The sequence below is a fragment of the Castor canadensis genome, chromosome 16 (genome assembly GCF_047511655.1).
Source record: "Castor canadensis chromosome 16, mCasCan1.hap1v2, whole genome shotgun sequence".
Lineage (NCBI taxonomy): Eukaryota > Metazoa > Chordata > Mammalia > Rodentia > Castoridae > Castor > Castor canadensis.
The window spans coordinates 61,878,322-61,893,019 of record NC_133401.1 but is presented as its reverse complement, the minus strand read 5'-3'; the positions used below and the strand labels follow the sequence as shown (position 1 = coordinate 61,893,019).

Here is a 14,698-nt window from a genome sequence, read left to right as displayed (position 1 = left end):
ATCATCAGCAACACCACCACCAACAGGTGTTGACGAGGATGCGGGGAAAAAGGAACCCTCTTACACTGTTGGTGGGAATGTAGACTAGTACAACCACTCTGGAAAAAAATTTGGAGGCTACTTAAAAAGCTGGACATCGATCTACCATTTGATCCAGCAATACCACTCTTGGGGATATACCCAAAAGACTGTTACTCCAGAGGCACCTGCACATCCATGTTTATTGCGGCACTATCACAATAGCCAAGTTATGGAAACAGCCAAGATGCCCCAGCACCGACGAATGGATTAAGAAAATGTAGTATCTATACACAATGGAATTTTATGCAGCCATGAAGAAGAACGAAATGTTATCATTCACTGGTAAATGGATGGAATTGGAGAACATCATTCTGAGTGAGGTTAGCCTGGCTCAAAAAACCAAAAATCGTATGTTCTTCCTCATATGTGGACATTAGATCAAGGGCAAACACAACAAGGGGATTGGACTATGAGCACATGATAAAAGCGAGAGCACACAAGGGAGGGGTGAGGATAGGTAAGACACCTAAAAAACTAGCTAGCATTTGTTGCCCTTAACGCAGAGAAACTAAAGCAGATACCTTAAAAGCAACTGAGGCCAATAGGAAAAGGGGAACAAGTACTAGAGAAAAGGTTAGATCAAAAAGAATTAACCTAGAAGGTAACACCCACGCACAGGAAATCAATGTGAGTCGATGCCCTGTATAGCTATCCTTATCTCAACCAGCAAAAACCCTTGTTCCTTCCTATAATTGCCTATACTCTCTCTACAACAAAATTAGAAATAAGGGCAAAATAGTTTCTGCTGGGTATTGAGGTGGGGGGAGAGGGAGGGGGCGGAGTGGGTGGTAAGGGAGGGGGTGGGGGCAGGGGGGAGAAATGAACCAAGCCTTGTATGCACATATGAATAATAAAAAAAAAATGAAAAAAAAAATAATTTTACTCATACAAGATAATCATTCTATGTAATGACTTTGGAACCTAACACTCAAGTGAAATAAAACTACTATGTTAAAAAAAAAAAAAAAGAAAGTTGTTTTTTGTTTTTTACCGTGGTAGCATTTACCTCTAACGTGCCTTATTTCTACATGAACTCGAATGGAATGCACATTGATTTAAAACAATTATCAGAGACTATATAGTGGTAGGACTGATGTCTTAGGTCTATATGAAAAAAAGATGGTTAGTCTTTAAATTGCCCAGAGAATCTAGATTTTAAAAAAACGATATGACAGTGGAGGGGAACTATTAGGGAAAAGGGAATGGAACAGAGAAGAGATAAGAGAGGGAAATTGAGGGGGCGGGTAGTGAATGTGACCAAAATACATTATATCTGTGTATAAAATGTTATGAAGCCAATTATTTTGTAGAATTAATATATCAAAATAAAATCTTTAAATCAAGGATTTGCAAATAAATAGCCCAGAGAGCTTAGATTTGAGTGTAAACAAATTTGTAGTATTATACTAAATTAAATAATAGTATAGATCACTAGCTGTTAAACAGTAATATATTTACCCAATCTTACAATTTTGGTTTTAAGATTTTTTTAACTAACAGATTTAAATTTTTTTCATTTATGCATTTTTGATGGTACTAGCAGTTGAACACAGAGCCTCATAAATGCTAAGCATATGCTCTACCACTTGAGCTATACCCTAGCTCTTTTGTTTATATTTTTGTTTTTTTCAGATAGGGATTTATCCTGGGCTCAAGGGATCCTTCTCCATCAGCCTCCTGAGTAGCCTAGGCTAAGATGAATCCTACAGTTTATAAAAATGACCTATAGGAAATCCTATTCTTCATTTAGTGAGCCTTTACCCAGTGTTTCCTGTATGCTAGGGTTATGCTTAGTGCAGTAGGTTCAAAGAGGACCACTACACAGATAGTAGTTTTTTATTTTTTTAGATCACTTAAAAATTTACTGACAGTTTTTTTTTTAATGTGCTTGTAAATACTGATGTAGTTGTTTGGGGGTTTTCCTCATGCTGTCTTTACCCTTTGATTCTTTTCACCCTTCAGTACCCTTTCCTTTCCTCCTCCTTTCTCCTGCTGATCCCCCCACCCAACTGTCTCCCATATGCATTCATGTTCCATTGTTATTACTGTTACTATCATCATTATTTTAGGTCCAGTTTCCAAAAAAATTGAATGAGTACATGCAATATTTGTCTTTTTTTTTGGTAGTTCTGAGTTTTTTTTTTCTTCCTTTCTTTATTTTTACCTCACACTTACTAAGCAGGCACTCTACCATTTGATCCACTCTGCCAGCCCTTTTGTTTTTGTGTTGGGTATTTTCAAGATAGGATCTCCCAGACTTCAAATCTCAATCCTCCTGATCACTGCCTCCTGAGTAGCTGGGATTACAGGTGTGAGCCACAGGCACTTGGCTAATATTTGGCCTTTTAAACTTTGCTTATCTTTCTTAGCTTGATGATCTCCCATTCTATCCATTTTCCTGCAAATGACATAATTTCATTTTTCTTTATGCCTCGAGTAAGTATAGTCTTCTATGTAAATTTGCCTATAGGCTCAGAATGCTTTGCTACCTCACTATGAGTTTGTACCTCACTGATATTTTAAAGAATAAATGACAGCCAGGAAGGTAGCTCAGTAGTAGAACACGGACTTGGCATGTGGCCCTGGTTCAATCCTTAGCACTGTAAAATAATAATAATAATAATAATATAACAAAAAATAGATTAGCCTAAAGGATTAAGTTCTTAAAATGTGGTACTTCACAGATTGCAGCTTTCAGTGTCCTATGAATGAATGGTTGCTGAGGTAAGGGTATGGAATTAAAATTGAATTTAATTTCTGTGTTATCTTGTAGCAGGAGAACTCGGGCAGGTTACTAATGTCTCTTAATTCTCCATTTTTCTTTACAGGCCCATTGTTAGCATTAAGTGTCTGGTCCTTGCAATCTTTTTTCTCTTTATCCTCAGCAGTGTAAACTAGATGTATTTTATTTATGTAGAATGCCCCTTTATTTTATTTTCAGAATCATCTAAAAGAAATTGAACACAATCTCTCTAAAATAATGAGACTTGACAATGAAATTAAAGCCTTGGATAGCCGAAAAAAGCAAATGGAGAAAGATAACAGTGAACTGGAACAGAAAATGGAAAAGGTTTGTGGTAGTAGAATTTTGTTCTACTTAAAAATTTTAGGATTATTGTAATGCACCTCATTTGAACCAGTTTTGCCACTCACATTTTGGAAAACAGAAATACAAATCTTAATGTTTATGATACTTCTATGTATATGTTAACTTGAAGGATATTTGATGTCAGTATATTAAGACCTCAAAGTGTTTTATCTTCCTTTTTTTCTTTTTTATTAGTGTGTATTGAGTTGTGCAAAGAGGTTTCATTGTGATACTTCCATACATGCATATAATGTACTTTGATCAAATTCACCCCCCATTACTCCTTCTTATCCCTCTCTCCCTCTTTTATACAATATTTAATGAGTTTCATTATTCTGTTGTCATACCTGTGTATGAAGTGCTTTGATCATAATCACCCCACCCTTCTCCCTCTCCTTTCATCCTTCACCTTTCTGCTGGTTTCTATCCCCTGAAAGCCCGTCACACAATTTACACACAGGTCTTTATTTTTTAAGGTCTAGATTTCACATAAGGGCAAGAACATGCAACATTTGTCTTTCTTAGTCTTGCTTGTTTCCCTTAACGTAATTTCCAGTTCCATTTTCCTGCAAATGACTTGATTTATTCTTTATGGCCGAATAATACTCCTTTGTATGTATATATGTATATGTGTTATGTGTGTCTGTATGTCTGTATATCGTATTTTCTTTATCCATTCATCACTTGAGGTACATCTAGGCTGATTACATAGTTTGGCTTCTGTGAGTAGTGCTATTGTAAACATGAGCATGCAGGTGTCTCTGTTGTATACTGACTTGGATCTGTGCCCAGGAGTGGTATAGCATGATCACACAGTAGTTCTATTTTTATGTTTTCGAGGAGCCTCCATATTGATTTCCATAGTGGTCGCACTCATTTACATTTCTCCCTGCAAAGTATAAGGATTCCTTTCCTCCCACATCCTTGCCAATCTCTCTTGGTTTTTTTGTTTGTTTGTTTGTTTTTTGACATAGCCATTCTGACTGAGGTGAGAGGGAATCTCAGTATAGGTTTAATTCGCATTTCCTTCATGGCTAAGAATGTTGAACGTTTCTTCATGTATTTATTGGCCATTTGTACTTATTTTTTAAATTGTTTAATTCATTTGCCTATTAATTGGATAGTTTGTTCTTTTAGTGTTTTAATTTTTGGAGTTCTTTATATACTCTGGATATTAATCATTCATCCATTGAATAGCTGGCAAAGATACTTCCCTCATTCTGCAAGTTGTCTATTGATTCGGATAGTTTTTTCCTTTGCCTTGTAAGCTTTTTAATTTGGTCTTATCTCCTGAGAAATTGGAGCCTAGTCAGAAAGATGTTACCTATGCCTATATCCTCAAGGGTCTTCCTTATGTTTTCCTCTAGTAATTTCAAAGTTTCAGGTCTTACATTTAGATCTTTGATCCATTTTGAATTAATTTTTGTGCAAGATAAGAAATGGGGGTCTGACTTTAGTCTTCTACATGTAGCCATACAGTTTTCCCAACAAACATTTGCTGAAGAGCCTATCTTTTTTCCACTGTATGTTTTTGGTGCCTGTGTCAAAACTCAGATAGCTGTAGCTGTGTCAGCTTATTTCTGGGTCTTCTATTCTTTTTTTTTTTTACCATATTCTTTTTTTTTTTTAACCTTTGGTGTATTGCAGCACTTTGTACTACACAATGATGCATTGCTGGGGCTTAATGTTCTCATGTAATAGTAGAAAACCAATATTTGTTGTCATCTCTTAAAGAATGGAGTACAAAAAACCTTACATAAATTAAAAGAAAGAATAAATTTACAGGTGTAAATGCAAAGTTTCCAGCTCAAGGCAAGTAACAATAAGGGCAGAAACTGGGTCCTACAGCTTGGACTTTACCACCCTTTTAGATCTACAAGATGGAAATGACAACTGATTTGGGAACTCTTGCTACCCTTGAGAAGTGGGTCTTTTGTTTCATTATGTCTGCCTTTTTGCTAATATCATACTGTGTTAGTTACTATGACTCCGTAGTATAATTTAAAGTTAGGTATTCTGATATCTCTAGCATTGCTCTTTTTGTTAATTATATCATCTTTTATTTACATATTAAATCTTTTTTATTTTTGTGTTATACAGGTTTTTCAAGGGACTGATGAGCAACTAAATGACTTGTATCACAATCACCAGAGAACAGTAAGGGAGAAAGAAAGGAGATTAGTGGACTGTCAGCGTGAACTAGAAAAATTAAATAAAGAATCTAGACTTCTTAATCAAGAAAAATCAGAACTACTTGTTGAACAGGGTAAGACAAAGTGTTTGCTTTTTTTCCTCCCATAGTACACATTTTCTGCATGAATGAAGACTCTCCAGGAAATTATACTGCATGAAAAAAGCCCGTCTCAAAAGGTTAGGTAGAGTATGCTTCTATTCATATAACATTTTTGAAATATTAAAATTTAAGAAGTAGTGCTTGCCAGGGATACCAGGTAGATGGCAGAACAGGAAGGTGTTATGGTTATAGAAGAGCAGCAAGAGGATTTATTTTATTTTAGAAGTATCATACATTAATAGTATAATGTATAATAGTATAAGATGATTTCATTGTGATAATTCCATACACGCATTCAGTGTACTTTGAACAAATTCACCCCCTCCGTTATATTTCCATTCCCCCGTCTCTCCTTCTCCCTTTTTTAGTGTTTCATGGGTTTTATTATGCTGTTGTTAATAAGAGGATTCTTATGCTGAAACTAACTATTCAGTATCTAGACTGTTGTGGTGGGTAGATTTACCTACACAACTGATAATTGATTGATGAATTATATCAATGTAAATAACCTGATTGTGATATTTTACTGCAGTTTTGCAAATGTTTGTTTCCATTGGAGGAAAATGGGCAGAGTATCTTAAGATATCACACTGTATTATTTTTTACAACTGCATGTGAATCTACAGTTATCTCAGTTTTTTTAAAGATCATTGGAAAGAATAATTATTAGTGGTTTTTTTGTTTTTTTTTAAGGTCGACTACAGCTACAGGCAGATCGCCATCAAGAACATATCCGAGCTAGAGATTCATTAATTCAGTCTTTGGCAGCACAGCTAGAATTGGATGGTTTTGAGCGTGGACCATTCAGTGAAAGACAGATTAAAAATTTTCACAAGCTTGTTAGAGAGAGACAAGAACGAGAGACAGAAACTGTCAGTCATCTGAGGGTAAGTATTTTCTAGTAGAGGGTTTGCTGTTTTCTTTTGTTTCAGATTCTGTAGGTGGTTTATTTTTTTTAATTTGTGGATTTACCCTACTTTGGCATATTTTTAGATTAGTATCAGGATAGAATCTGCTGTAAGGTAGAAAAAAACCTTTATGAAAGCAGGTTTTTAAATTTAATAAGGCTAAAATATGATGAAAATGTAGGCCTACCTTTTTTATGATTCTGTTAGCATATAGTAGTTGTAATAGGCCTACATTTTTATTTTATTTACATTTTATTTGATTTTAAGTGAAATTTAAATTATCTCTGAGTGGTGCTTTTTACATTGCAAAAAATAAATTTATATTTTCTTCAGTATACAGATACTACTTTTGTAATGAAGAAACTTTCTTAATGAATTGTTTAGTGAAAAAATTATTAACACATTCTCACATATGTGTTTAGAATGACTTTGCAGAAAAAGAAACTCTGAAACAAAAACAGATAGATGAAATAAGGGATAAGAAAACTGGACTGGGAAGAATAATTGAGCTAAAATCAGAAATCCTAAATAAGAAGCAGAATGAGCTGAAAAATGTGAAGTATGAATTACAGCAGTTGGAAGGATCTTCAGACAGAATTCTTGAACTGGACCGGGAGCTCACAAAAGCTGTAAGCTGTGCTTAAATAATCTAATAATCTTAAAGTGTAAGACATTTAGAATCTTGCATTCTTCAGTGGCACTTTAATAGTCAACCTTGTCTATTATCTCATGTAAAATGAACTTACCTAAATATCTTGATCACCCAACTCTTTGGTTCTTGAAATGACAGGTTGAAAATTATAGTCACCTAGGGAACTTTTATTGGAGGGAGGAGGGTACTGGGGTTGAAGTCAGGTCTTTGTACTTGCTAGGCACTCTACCACTTGAGCCATACCTCCAGTTCCACTTAGTGAACTTTTAAAAAGATACCTGTGCTCAGACCCTAAAGCTTCAGACCTTCCAAGTCAAAATCTCCTGAGAGTGTGGCATGCAAATGTATATTCTAAACACAACAAAACTATATGTTTATTGTGAGCACGTTGGTTAAGAACCGCTTCCCTAAGTGTTTTTCTTTAGGTTTCACAGTGTAATTTTACGATTTTTGCCTTATTACCACTGTTTCTGTGATGAGCAAACTTTCTTTGCCAATCTCTTTAAGAATTTCCAAATTTTCTTTCTTGCTTCTAATCTGTCCTCTTCCTTCACATCTCTATTGCCAAAGTAAGCATCCTAAACTTTGACAAATCCTCTGTTAAATCCCATCTTGATAGTTTAAATAAACACTAATTTTTCTCCTTAATTCACCATTGTAGTACACATTTTGTTAGTTTGGCACTTTATCACACTATTATCTTGTTGAGATGGGGAAACAGCAGTCAGGGACCACATCACACTTTTTGTATTAGCTACATGCCAAAAAATATAGCAAATTACGCTGGAATTAAATGAATACTTAATGTTTGACTGGGAGTCATTGTATACATACATACACATATTTCTCCTAGTTTTCTCTAATTCTCATTTTTCCTTTGTTTGAACCTTCTAGGTTTACTTACTGATTCTCTATCATTATATCCTAGTAAGGTAACTTTAATAAAATTTTTCCTAACGCATATATAGCTTTATTTTTTCTCCTACTGGTACAAGCAAATAGTAATGTTTTTACTTTTGAAAAGTAATTTGGAAGATACTTTGTCATTGTTTGAATTCTGACATGAAATATGTAAACCTGTGCATTTGTTTGAATTATTGATTAGGAACGTGAGCTAAGCAAGGCTGAGGAAAACAGCAATGTAGAAACCCTAAAAACAGAAGTAACACGCCTTCAAAATGAGAAGGCAGACCTAGACAGGACCTTGCGGAAACTGGACCAGGAGATGGAGCAGTTAAATCATCATACGACAACCCGCACCCAGATGGAAATGCTGACCAGAGACAAAGTATGGTTTTTCTTTTTGTTCTAATTACTCTGTCTGGTATTTAAACATAGATTATTTTTTATTCATAAATGATAGAATATGAAGTATTGGTTTGGAATTGACTTCATGTTTAAAGATTAAAGGAGCTTAATACTCTTATAAAATAGACTTTTAAGCTCAAAAGTTTTTGGGTTTTTTTTTCCTGTGTTTTTTTTTTGAGTCAGTCTCACTACATTGCCTAGGCTGGCCTCTCACTCCAGGTTCAAGCAGTCCTGCCTCAGTCTCCCAAGTAGCTGGCATTATAGCATACCTGGAAAAAGTTAATTTTAATTACAAAAAGTACAAAAGTACAGCATATAAACAACGCACATGTACATTTCTGTTCATTTTTATATCATTAGAATTGTTACTCTTCGGCTTAGAGAGGCTATCCACACTCCAGTATATTAAGAAATTATGTAGTTTCTTATTGCATTTTTGTAATTTTATTTTTTTTAATCAAGAACTTTAGTCAGTTTAGAATTTATTTCTTCATATGATATGGTTTGATTTTTAAAAGTTTGGGTTTCTTGTTGCTGTCGTTGTTTGTTTTACCAATAGGCTGACAAAGATGAACAAATCAGAAAAATAAAATCTAGGCACAGTGATGAACTAACTTCACTGCTGGGATATTTTCCCAACAAGAAACAACTTGAAGACTGGCTTCATAGTAAATCAAAAGAAATTAATCAGACCAGGGACAGACTTGCCAAATTGAAGTAAGTAGTTGCAACATTCTAATAAAAATCTCATGCTTCATGCTTTTGTTTTAATTGTTTTAAAACAATTTGTTGCGCTGGAGGCAGGTATGGCTTAAGTGGCAGAGTGCCTGCCTAGCAAGTGCAAAGCCCTCATTTCAAACCCCAGCATCCCCCACCCCAGTACAGGAAACAATTGTTGTCATGAAACAGTACGTCATAATAATTGAACTGTTATTTTGCGTTTTAAATAAAAGTGTATGAATAGTGACCCGGGCCTCTTGTCCCGTAAAAATTTGTGAATCTAAATAACAGGTTTTAAAATCCTAAAATTCCCATTTCTTTTTTGTGAATAATCTTCATTATAAAGAGTGATCATTTTTCTCAGGTACTACCTTAGATTTGGATAAGAGGATCAAAATTTCATGCAGATTTTTGAAGATGACAGTAGATTTGGCTATGGCCACATTAAATTTGGGGGAAGGGAGAGCTTATTTTTTGTTTGCTTTTGTTTTTTTGAGATAGGGTCTTGCTATGTAGACTATGCTAGTCTCAAACTTGAGATTTTCCTGCCTTGACCTCCCAGGTACTGGGATTACAGATGTGCACCACTGTACCCAGCTCAAATTTGTTTCTTGTGGAAGGATCTTTTAGGGAATAGAATATTGAACTTTGAAGTTCAGGAGATTGAGAGTTGTTGCTATGTAAGGAGTATTCAAAGTCATTAGTATGAGCCATGTCACCTTGAGAGAGTTATACAAAGAGAAGAGATGTTTGGGAAACACCAGTGTTTAAAATGTTGGTAGTATCCAGGCATGGTGGCACAAGCCAGTAATCACAGCTTCTCAGGAGGCAAAAATCAGGAGGACAGCAGCTTGAGGCCAGCCCAGGCAAAAGTTAGTGAGACTCCCATCTCAACAAATAAGCTGGGCATGGTATTTCAAGGCTGTAGTGCCAGCCATGTGAGCGGCATAGGTAGACAGATTGAAGTCTGAGACTGGCCCTGGATAAAAATGAGAGACTGTATCTAAAAAACAACTAAAGCAAAAAATAAAGGGCTGGGGGCATGGTTCAAGTGGTAGCATGCTTTTCTAGCAAGCTCTGGGTCCTGAGTTCACATTTGAGTACTGACAACAAATGAATGCATAAATAAATAAAAATTAAAATGTTGATAGTCTAAGGAAAAGGAGCAATGGAAGCCGGAACTACCCAGGGGAACAGAGTGAGAGCCAACCACAAATCTCCTTGAATGGCTTGATAGTGTTTGGTGCTTCTTAGAGGTACAGTAGGATGAAGGCTGCCCTTGGTACTTATGTCATTGACAAGCTTGATGAGACGTGCTCAGTGGAGCCTAGGATGATGAAAGTATTGTCTATATCAGTTTTGTTTTTTTTTTCCAAAATTTTTACTGTGACTTACAGTGGGTAGTGTAATGAAGCTCATGTGCACTCATTTATCTGAAGTACATTTCTCAAAATAGTACCTCTGTGTACCACCTAGTCCAATATATTGCATTCTTATCTTTTATTTTTAAGAATATACTGAGTACAATGCACTAAGTTGATTCCATGGCTTACTGGTGCATCATAACCTGCAAATTGAAAACTGATATGTGGAGCACTGAGGTTGGCTAGGATGGTGTTTAAGATTTGGGGTGGAGGTATATTACACTAGTAAGCAAAATCTCTGGTGAATGAAGGGGAATGGGTGATGTGGCATAAGTAGATGACAGCAACATGAAGGGGACAAAGGAAAAGTTTTTATAGGAGAGTAGGGAAGTAAGATTGTGAAAGGGACCAGAAACAATTAGGAAAATGCTCTTCTGCTCTCTTCTTTCCCTCCAGTGGACCCAGCAAGCACCTTCTGCTTGCTGAGGCTCCTAACCTGTAATCTAATACCATGAATCTTCAGAAACCAGGCAGAGTTCTGCTGTATACATTTTTCTGGAAGCAGGCCCAGGATCAGAATTATTAAGCAAGTCAGTATTCTAGGGGGTATGCATTAAGCTAGAGTGAACTGTTGCTGTGACTTCTGAAGTATTTGCAAGACTGAGGTATAGTTCAGGTGGTGGTAGAGCACATGTGAGGCCCTAAGTTCTAATACCCAGTACCACCAAAAAAAATAAAAGTATTTGGGCTGGGGGTGTAGCTAGGTGATATAGCCTGTGCTTAACATACTCAAGGCCCTAAGTATAATCCCCAGGACCAAAAACTAGGTGAATAGCCACATGCCAATGCATGTAATCCTGTCTACTTGGGAGGTTGAGATGAGGAGGATTGCGGTTCAAGACCAGTCCAGGCAAAAGTTCTCAAGACTCCACCTCAACAAATACCTAGGCACAGTGGTGTGTACCTGTCATTACTGCTACGTGGGAGGCTGAGATCAGGAGAATTGAGGTTCCAGGCCAGCCCAGGCAAAAAGTTAAAGTTCTGAAGAACCCATCTCAAAGGTAAACAGCTGGGTGTGCTGCATATGCCTGTCATCCCAGCTAAGACGGGGAGCCAAAATAGGATCATGGTTCAGGCTGACTTGAACAAAAACTGAGACCCTATCTCATAAAATAACCAGAGAGATAAAGGGAAGAGGAGAAGGGCTGAAGGTGTGGCTCAAGCAGTAGAGCCAGGTTTGAAGTGCCAGCAAAAAAATAAACAAATAAAAACACTTAGAAAAGTATTTGGTCATACCAGACCCTTGTAATGATTTTTCACAGTTTGTTTTATATCTGCCTACTCAAATTTTTCTCATGTTTTCAAATTAATCCATATTTGTTTTTATTTTAGCAAGGAACTAGCTTCTGCTGAGCAAAACAAAAATCATATAAATAATGAGTTAAAAAGAAAGGAAGAGCAGTTGTCCAGTTACGAAGACAAGCTGTTTGATGTTTGTGGTAGCCAGGATTTTGAAAGTGATTTAGACAGGCTTAAAGAGGAAATTGAAAAATCCTCAAAACAGCGAGGTAAGCTACCTATACTTTGTATTATCAAGACACTTTGACACTTTTGAATTTTCATTCACAGGTAACCATATTAAAGAATGGAAATTTTAAAACCTTGTTATGTTTTGGAATCCAGTGGCTTAATCCTACCTGTACAATTCACCGTGTGACTTTGGGACTATATCATACCTTTTGAAAGAAGATTTAAATACCAGATAATTTTTACTTTATTTGTAATATGTATAAAGCAAGAAGAATAATTATATTTATGAAAGAAAATGTATGTTTTTGTCACTGGAAATTTGTTTATTTTCTTAAAATAGCTATGCTGGCTGGAGCCACGGCAGTTTACTCCCAGTTCATTACTCAGCTAACAGATGAAGACCAGTCCTGTTGCCCTGTCTGTCAGAGAGTTTTTCAGACAGAGGCTGAACTACAAGAAGTCATCAGTGATTTGCAGTCTAAGCTGAGGCTTGCTCCAGATAAACTCAAGTCAACAGAATCAGAGCTAAAGAAAAAAGAAAGGCGGCGTGATGAAATGCTGGGGCTTGTGCCCATGAGGTGAGATTAGGGGTTTATCATTACTATACATGTAGCAACTGCACTGTAAAAGGTATCCATACAGTGCCTGGCATATGGTAGATACTTGTAAGAATGTGTGGAAAGAATAAAAATTAAAGTCAGGATTCCTAGCCAGTATTACCTATCTATCTCATGTTGTTTATATATTATAATAGAAGAAACAATGATGTTGAAATGTAAGCACGTTTCTTAAACTAGTCATGCAGTAGGTATAGTCTTTACATTTGTGTATTGTGTGCACATGTATGTGCTTGTGCATATGTCTAATTCCTGAGACTTGGCTTGAGGGCATACTTTATGACAGGTTTAGAACTGTTTGTTGACATGTTACTTTCAAAACCCAACAGAGTACTGAAAAGCTCTTTTAAAAGATAATTTTTAAATTATATTTTTATGTCTTTCCTACTTTCAAAAAGATGAATCAGATTATTTCTGTTATTTTCCCACACATGTACACAAAATTTAGATAGTACTCTGTTTATAAATAAAATCAAGTGAGAAAACATGTAATGATTGCCCTGGTATCTCCCACAACATAGAGCACAAGGCTGGCCACAGAGACCCAGTAATACATAGTCCACTAGGATCTGATGATCTAATTAAGGAGTACTCTGAAGTACTTAAAAATGGTTCAACAAATGCTTTAGTTAAGAACAAAAGAACTGGGGGGGGAAGGGAGGGCAGGGTACAAGAATGAGAAAAGAATTTTGAGAGTGAGGCAGGAAGGGGGATATAAAGCCTAGAGAAGTTGGTTTGACTCAGTTAAGAAGAGGAAAGGGCAGTGGGAAATTTGAACCATGTGCAGAAGGAAGGGGAGTATGACCTGCAACCAAAATGTTATCTGGGTTGTGAGGAATTATTTATAGGGATTGTTTCCCATAAGTTTGGAAAATAGCATTATATATTCAGATCTAGTTTTAACACTCTCTGATAGGTGATAAGGAGCCAGCCTAAGGGATTTAGTGAAATATGTATTTTAGGAAAATTAATCTGTAATATATTGAGTGGATCAGGGTGAGAAAATCTCTGGAAGCAGAAAAACCAGGAGAATATATTGTCCAGGAAAACCAAGGAAGAGTTTCTGAAAAAGGAGAATGAAAGATGTAAGAAGATAGGCTTTGTGGCAGCCAGCTTCTAAGGTGGTCCCCAGTGGTCTCTGCCTCCTGATGTTCATGTATAGTCTCTTCTCGTGTCCTTGCAGGATCAGTCTGTGTAACTGATAAAATAGGACAGATGTGATAGCATGTTCTTCCAAGATTATGTTCTCTAAGGTTCTGTGGCTGTCCCCTCTCCTCTCCTTCCCAGTCTTTCCTGTTCTGAGCAGCCCTGAGGAGAGGCCCAGTATCAGGAGAACCTTTGAACAAGTGAGTTTAGAAGCTGATTTTGTAGCAGTCAGCCTTGAGATGACTACAGCTCCAGCAGACAGCTCAACTGTGCTATGAGAGATCCTGTGTTAGAAGCTCACCTCTGAATTTTTGTATCATTGAGAAGTAGTAAGTGCTCTCATTTTAGCTGGTCAGTTTTAGGGTATTTTGTTATGCAATGGTAGATAACTACTGCAACTTCAAGAATGAAAACCAGATTATTGAGGGCACAGAGAGAATATGATAAGGGGATAGAGCAGTAGTTTGAGAGTGAAAAGGAAGAAGAATAAGGTATCAAATAAAAACTAAAACTTGAAGTTGATTGAAAGTGTGCATAGAGGAAAATGAAGCTGTTGATTGTTAGTTCTGTTGTGCTGATTTTTTTTTTTTTATGGTGCTGGGGTTTGAACTGAGGACCTTGCACTTGGCTAGCACTCTACCATCTGAGCCATTCCACTAGTTCTCACTTACTTTTGAGACACAGTCTGGCTAATTTTTTTTTTTTTTGGTGGTTTTTTTTTTGGCCAGGCTGGCCTTGACCTGTGATCTTTCTGTCTCTACCACCTATATAATTAAATGTCATAAAAATGAAAAATAGTAATAATAAACCCATAGAACACTTACGATTCTCAGTAGCGCATTCTCTAGGGAAGTTTCTTTAGTTTTTTAAAATTTTAGCATCTTCGGTCTGTTAGCAAAAATTAGTCACCAAAACCTGAACCACATTGATGAAGGGTTTTTGTGTATGTGAGAATGTGTAAAAGTAGGATTAAAATTGTATGTATGCCTGT

The 14,698-nt window shown here is 36.3% G+C and overlaps 1 protein-coding gene across 4 annotated transcripts in view; it reads left to right on the top strand.

The window, feature by feature from the left end:
* Positions 1-14,698, top strand: part of Rad50 (RAD50 double strand break repair protein) — a 69,832-nt gene that overhangs the window by 20,768 nt on the left and 34,366 nt on the right. For all 4 annotated transcript variants that reach the window (XR_012442514.1, XM_074057217.1, XM_074057216.1 and 1 more), the window contains 8 exons: positions 3,023-3,151; positions 5,270-5,435; positions 6,156-6,349; positions 6,793-6,999; positions 8,128-8,310; positions 8,890-9,047; positions 11,807-11,982; positions 12,285-12,522. Coding sequence is in view for 3 of the 4 variants with exons in the window: in XM_074057217.1 (XP_073913318.1) it covers positions 3,023-3,151; positions 5,270-5,435; positions 6,156-6,349; positions 6,793-6,999; positions 8,128-8,310; positions 8,890-9,047; positions 11,807-11,982; positions 12,285-12,522 (1,451 nt within the window). In the remaining variant the exon portion in view is untranslated. The remainder of the gene's footprint in view (positions 1-3,022; positions 3,152-5,269; positions 5,436-6,155; positions 6,350-6,792; positions 7,000-8,127; positions 8,311-8,889; positions 9,048-11,806; positions 11,983-12,284; positions 12,523-14,698) is intronic.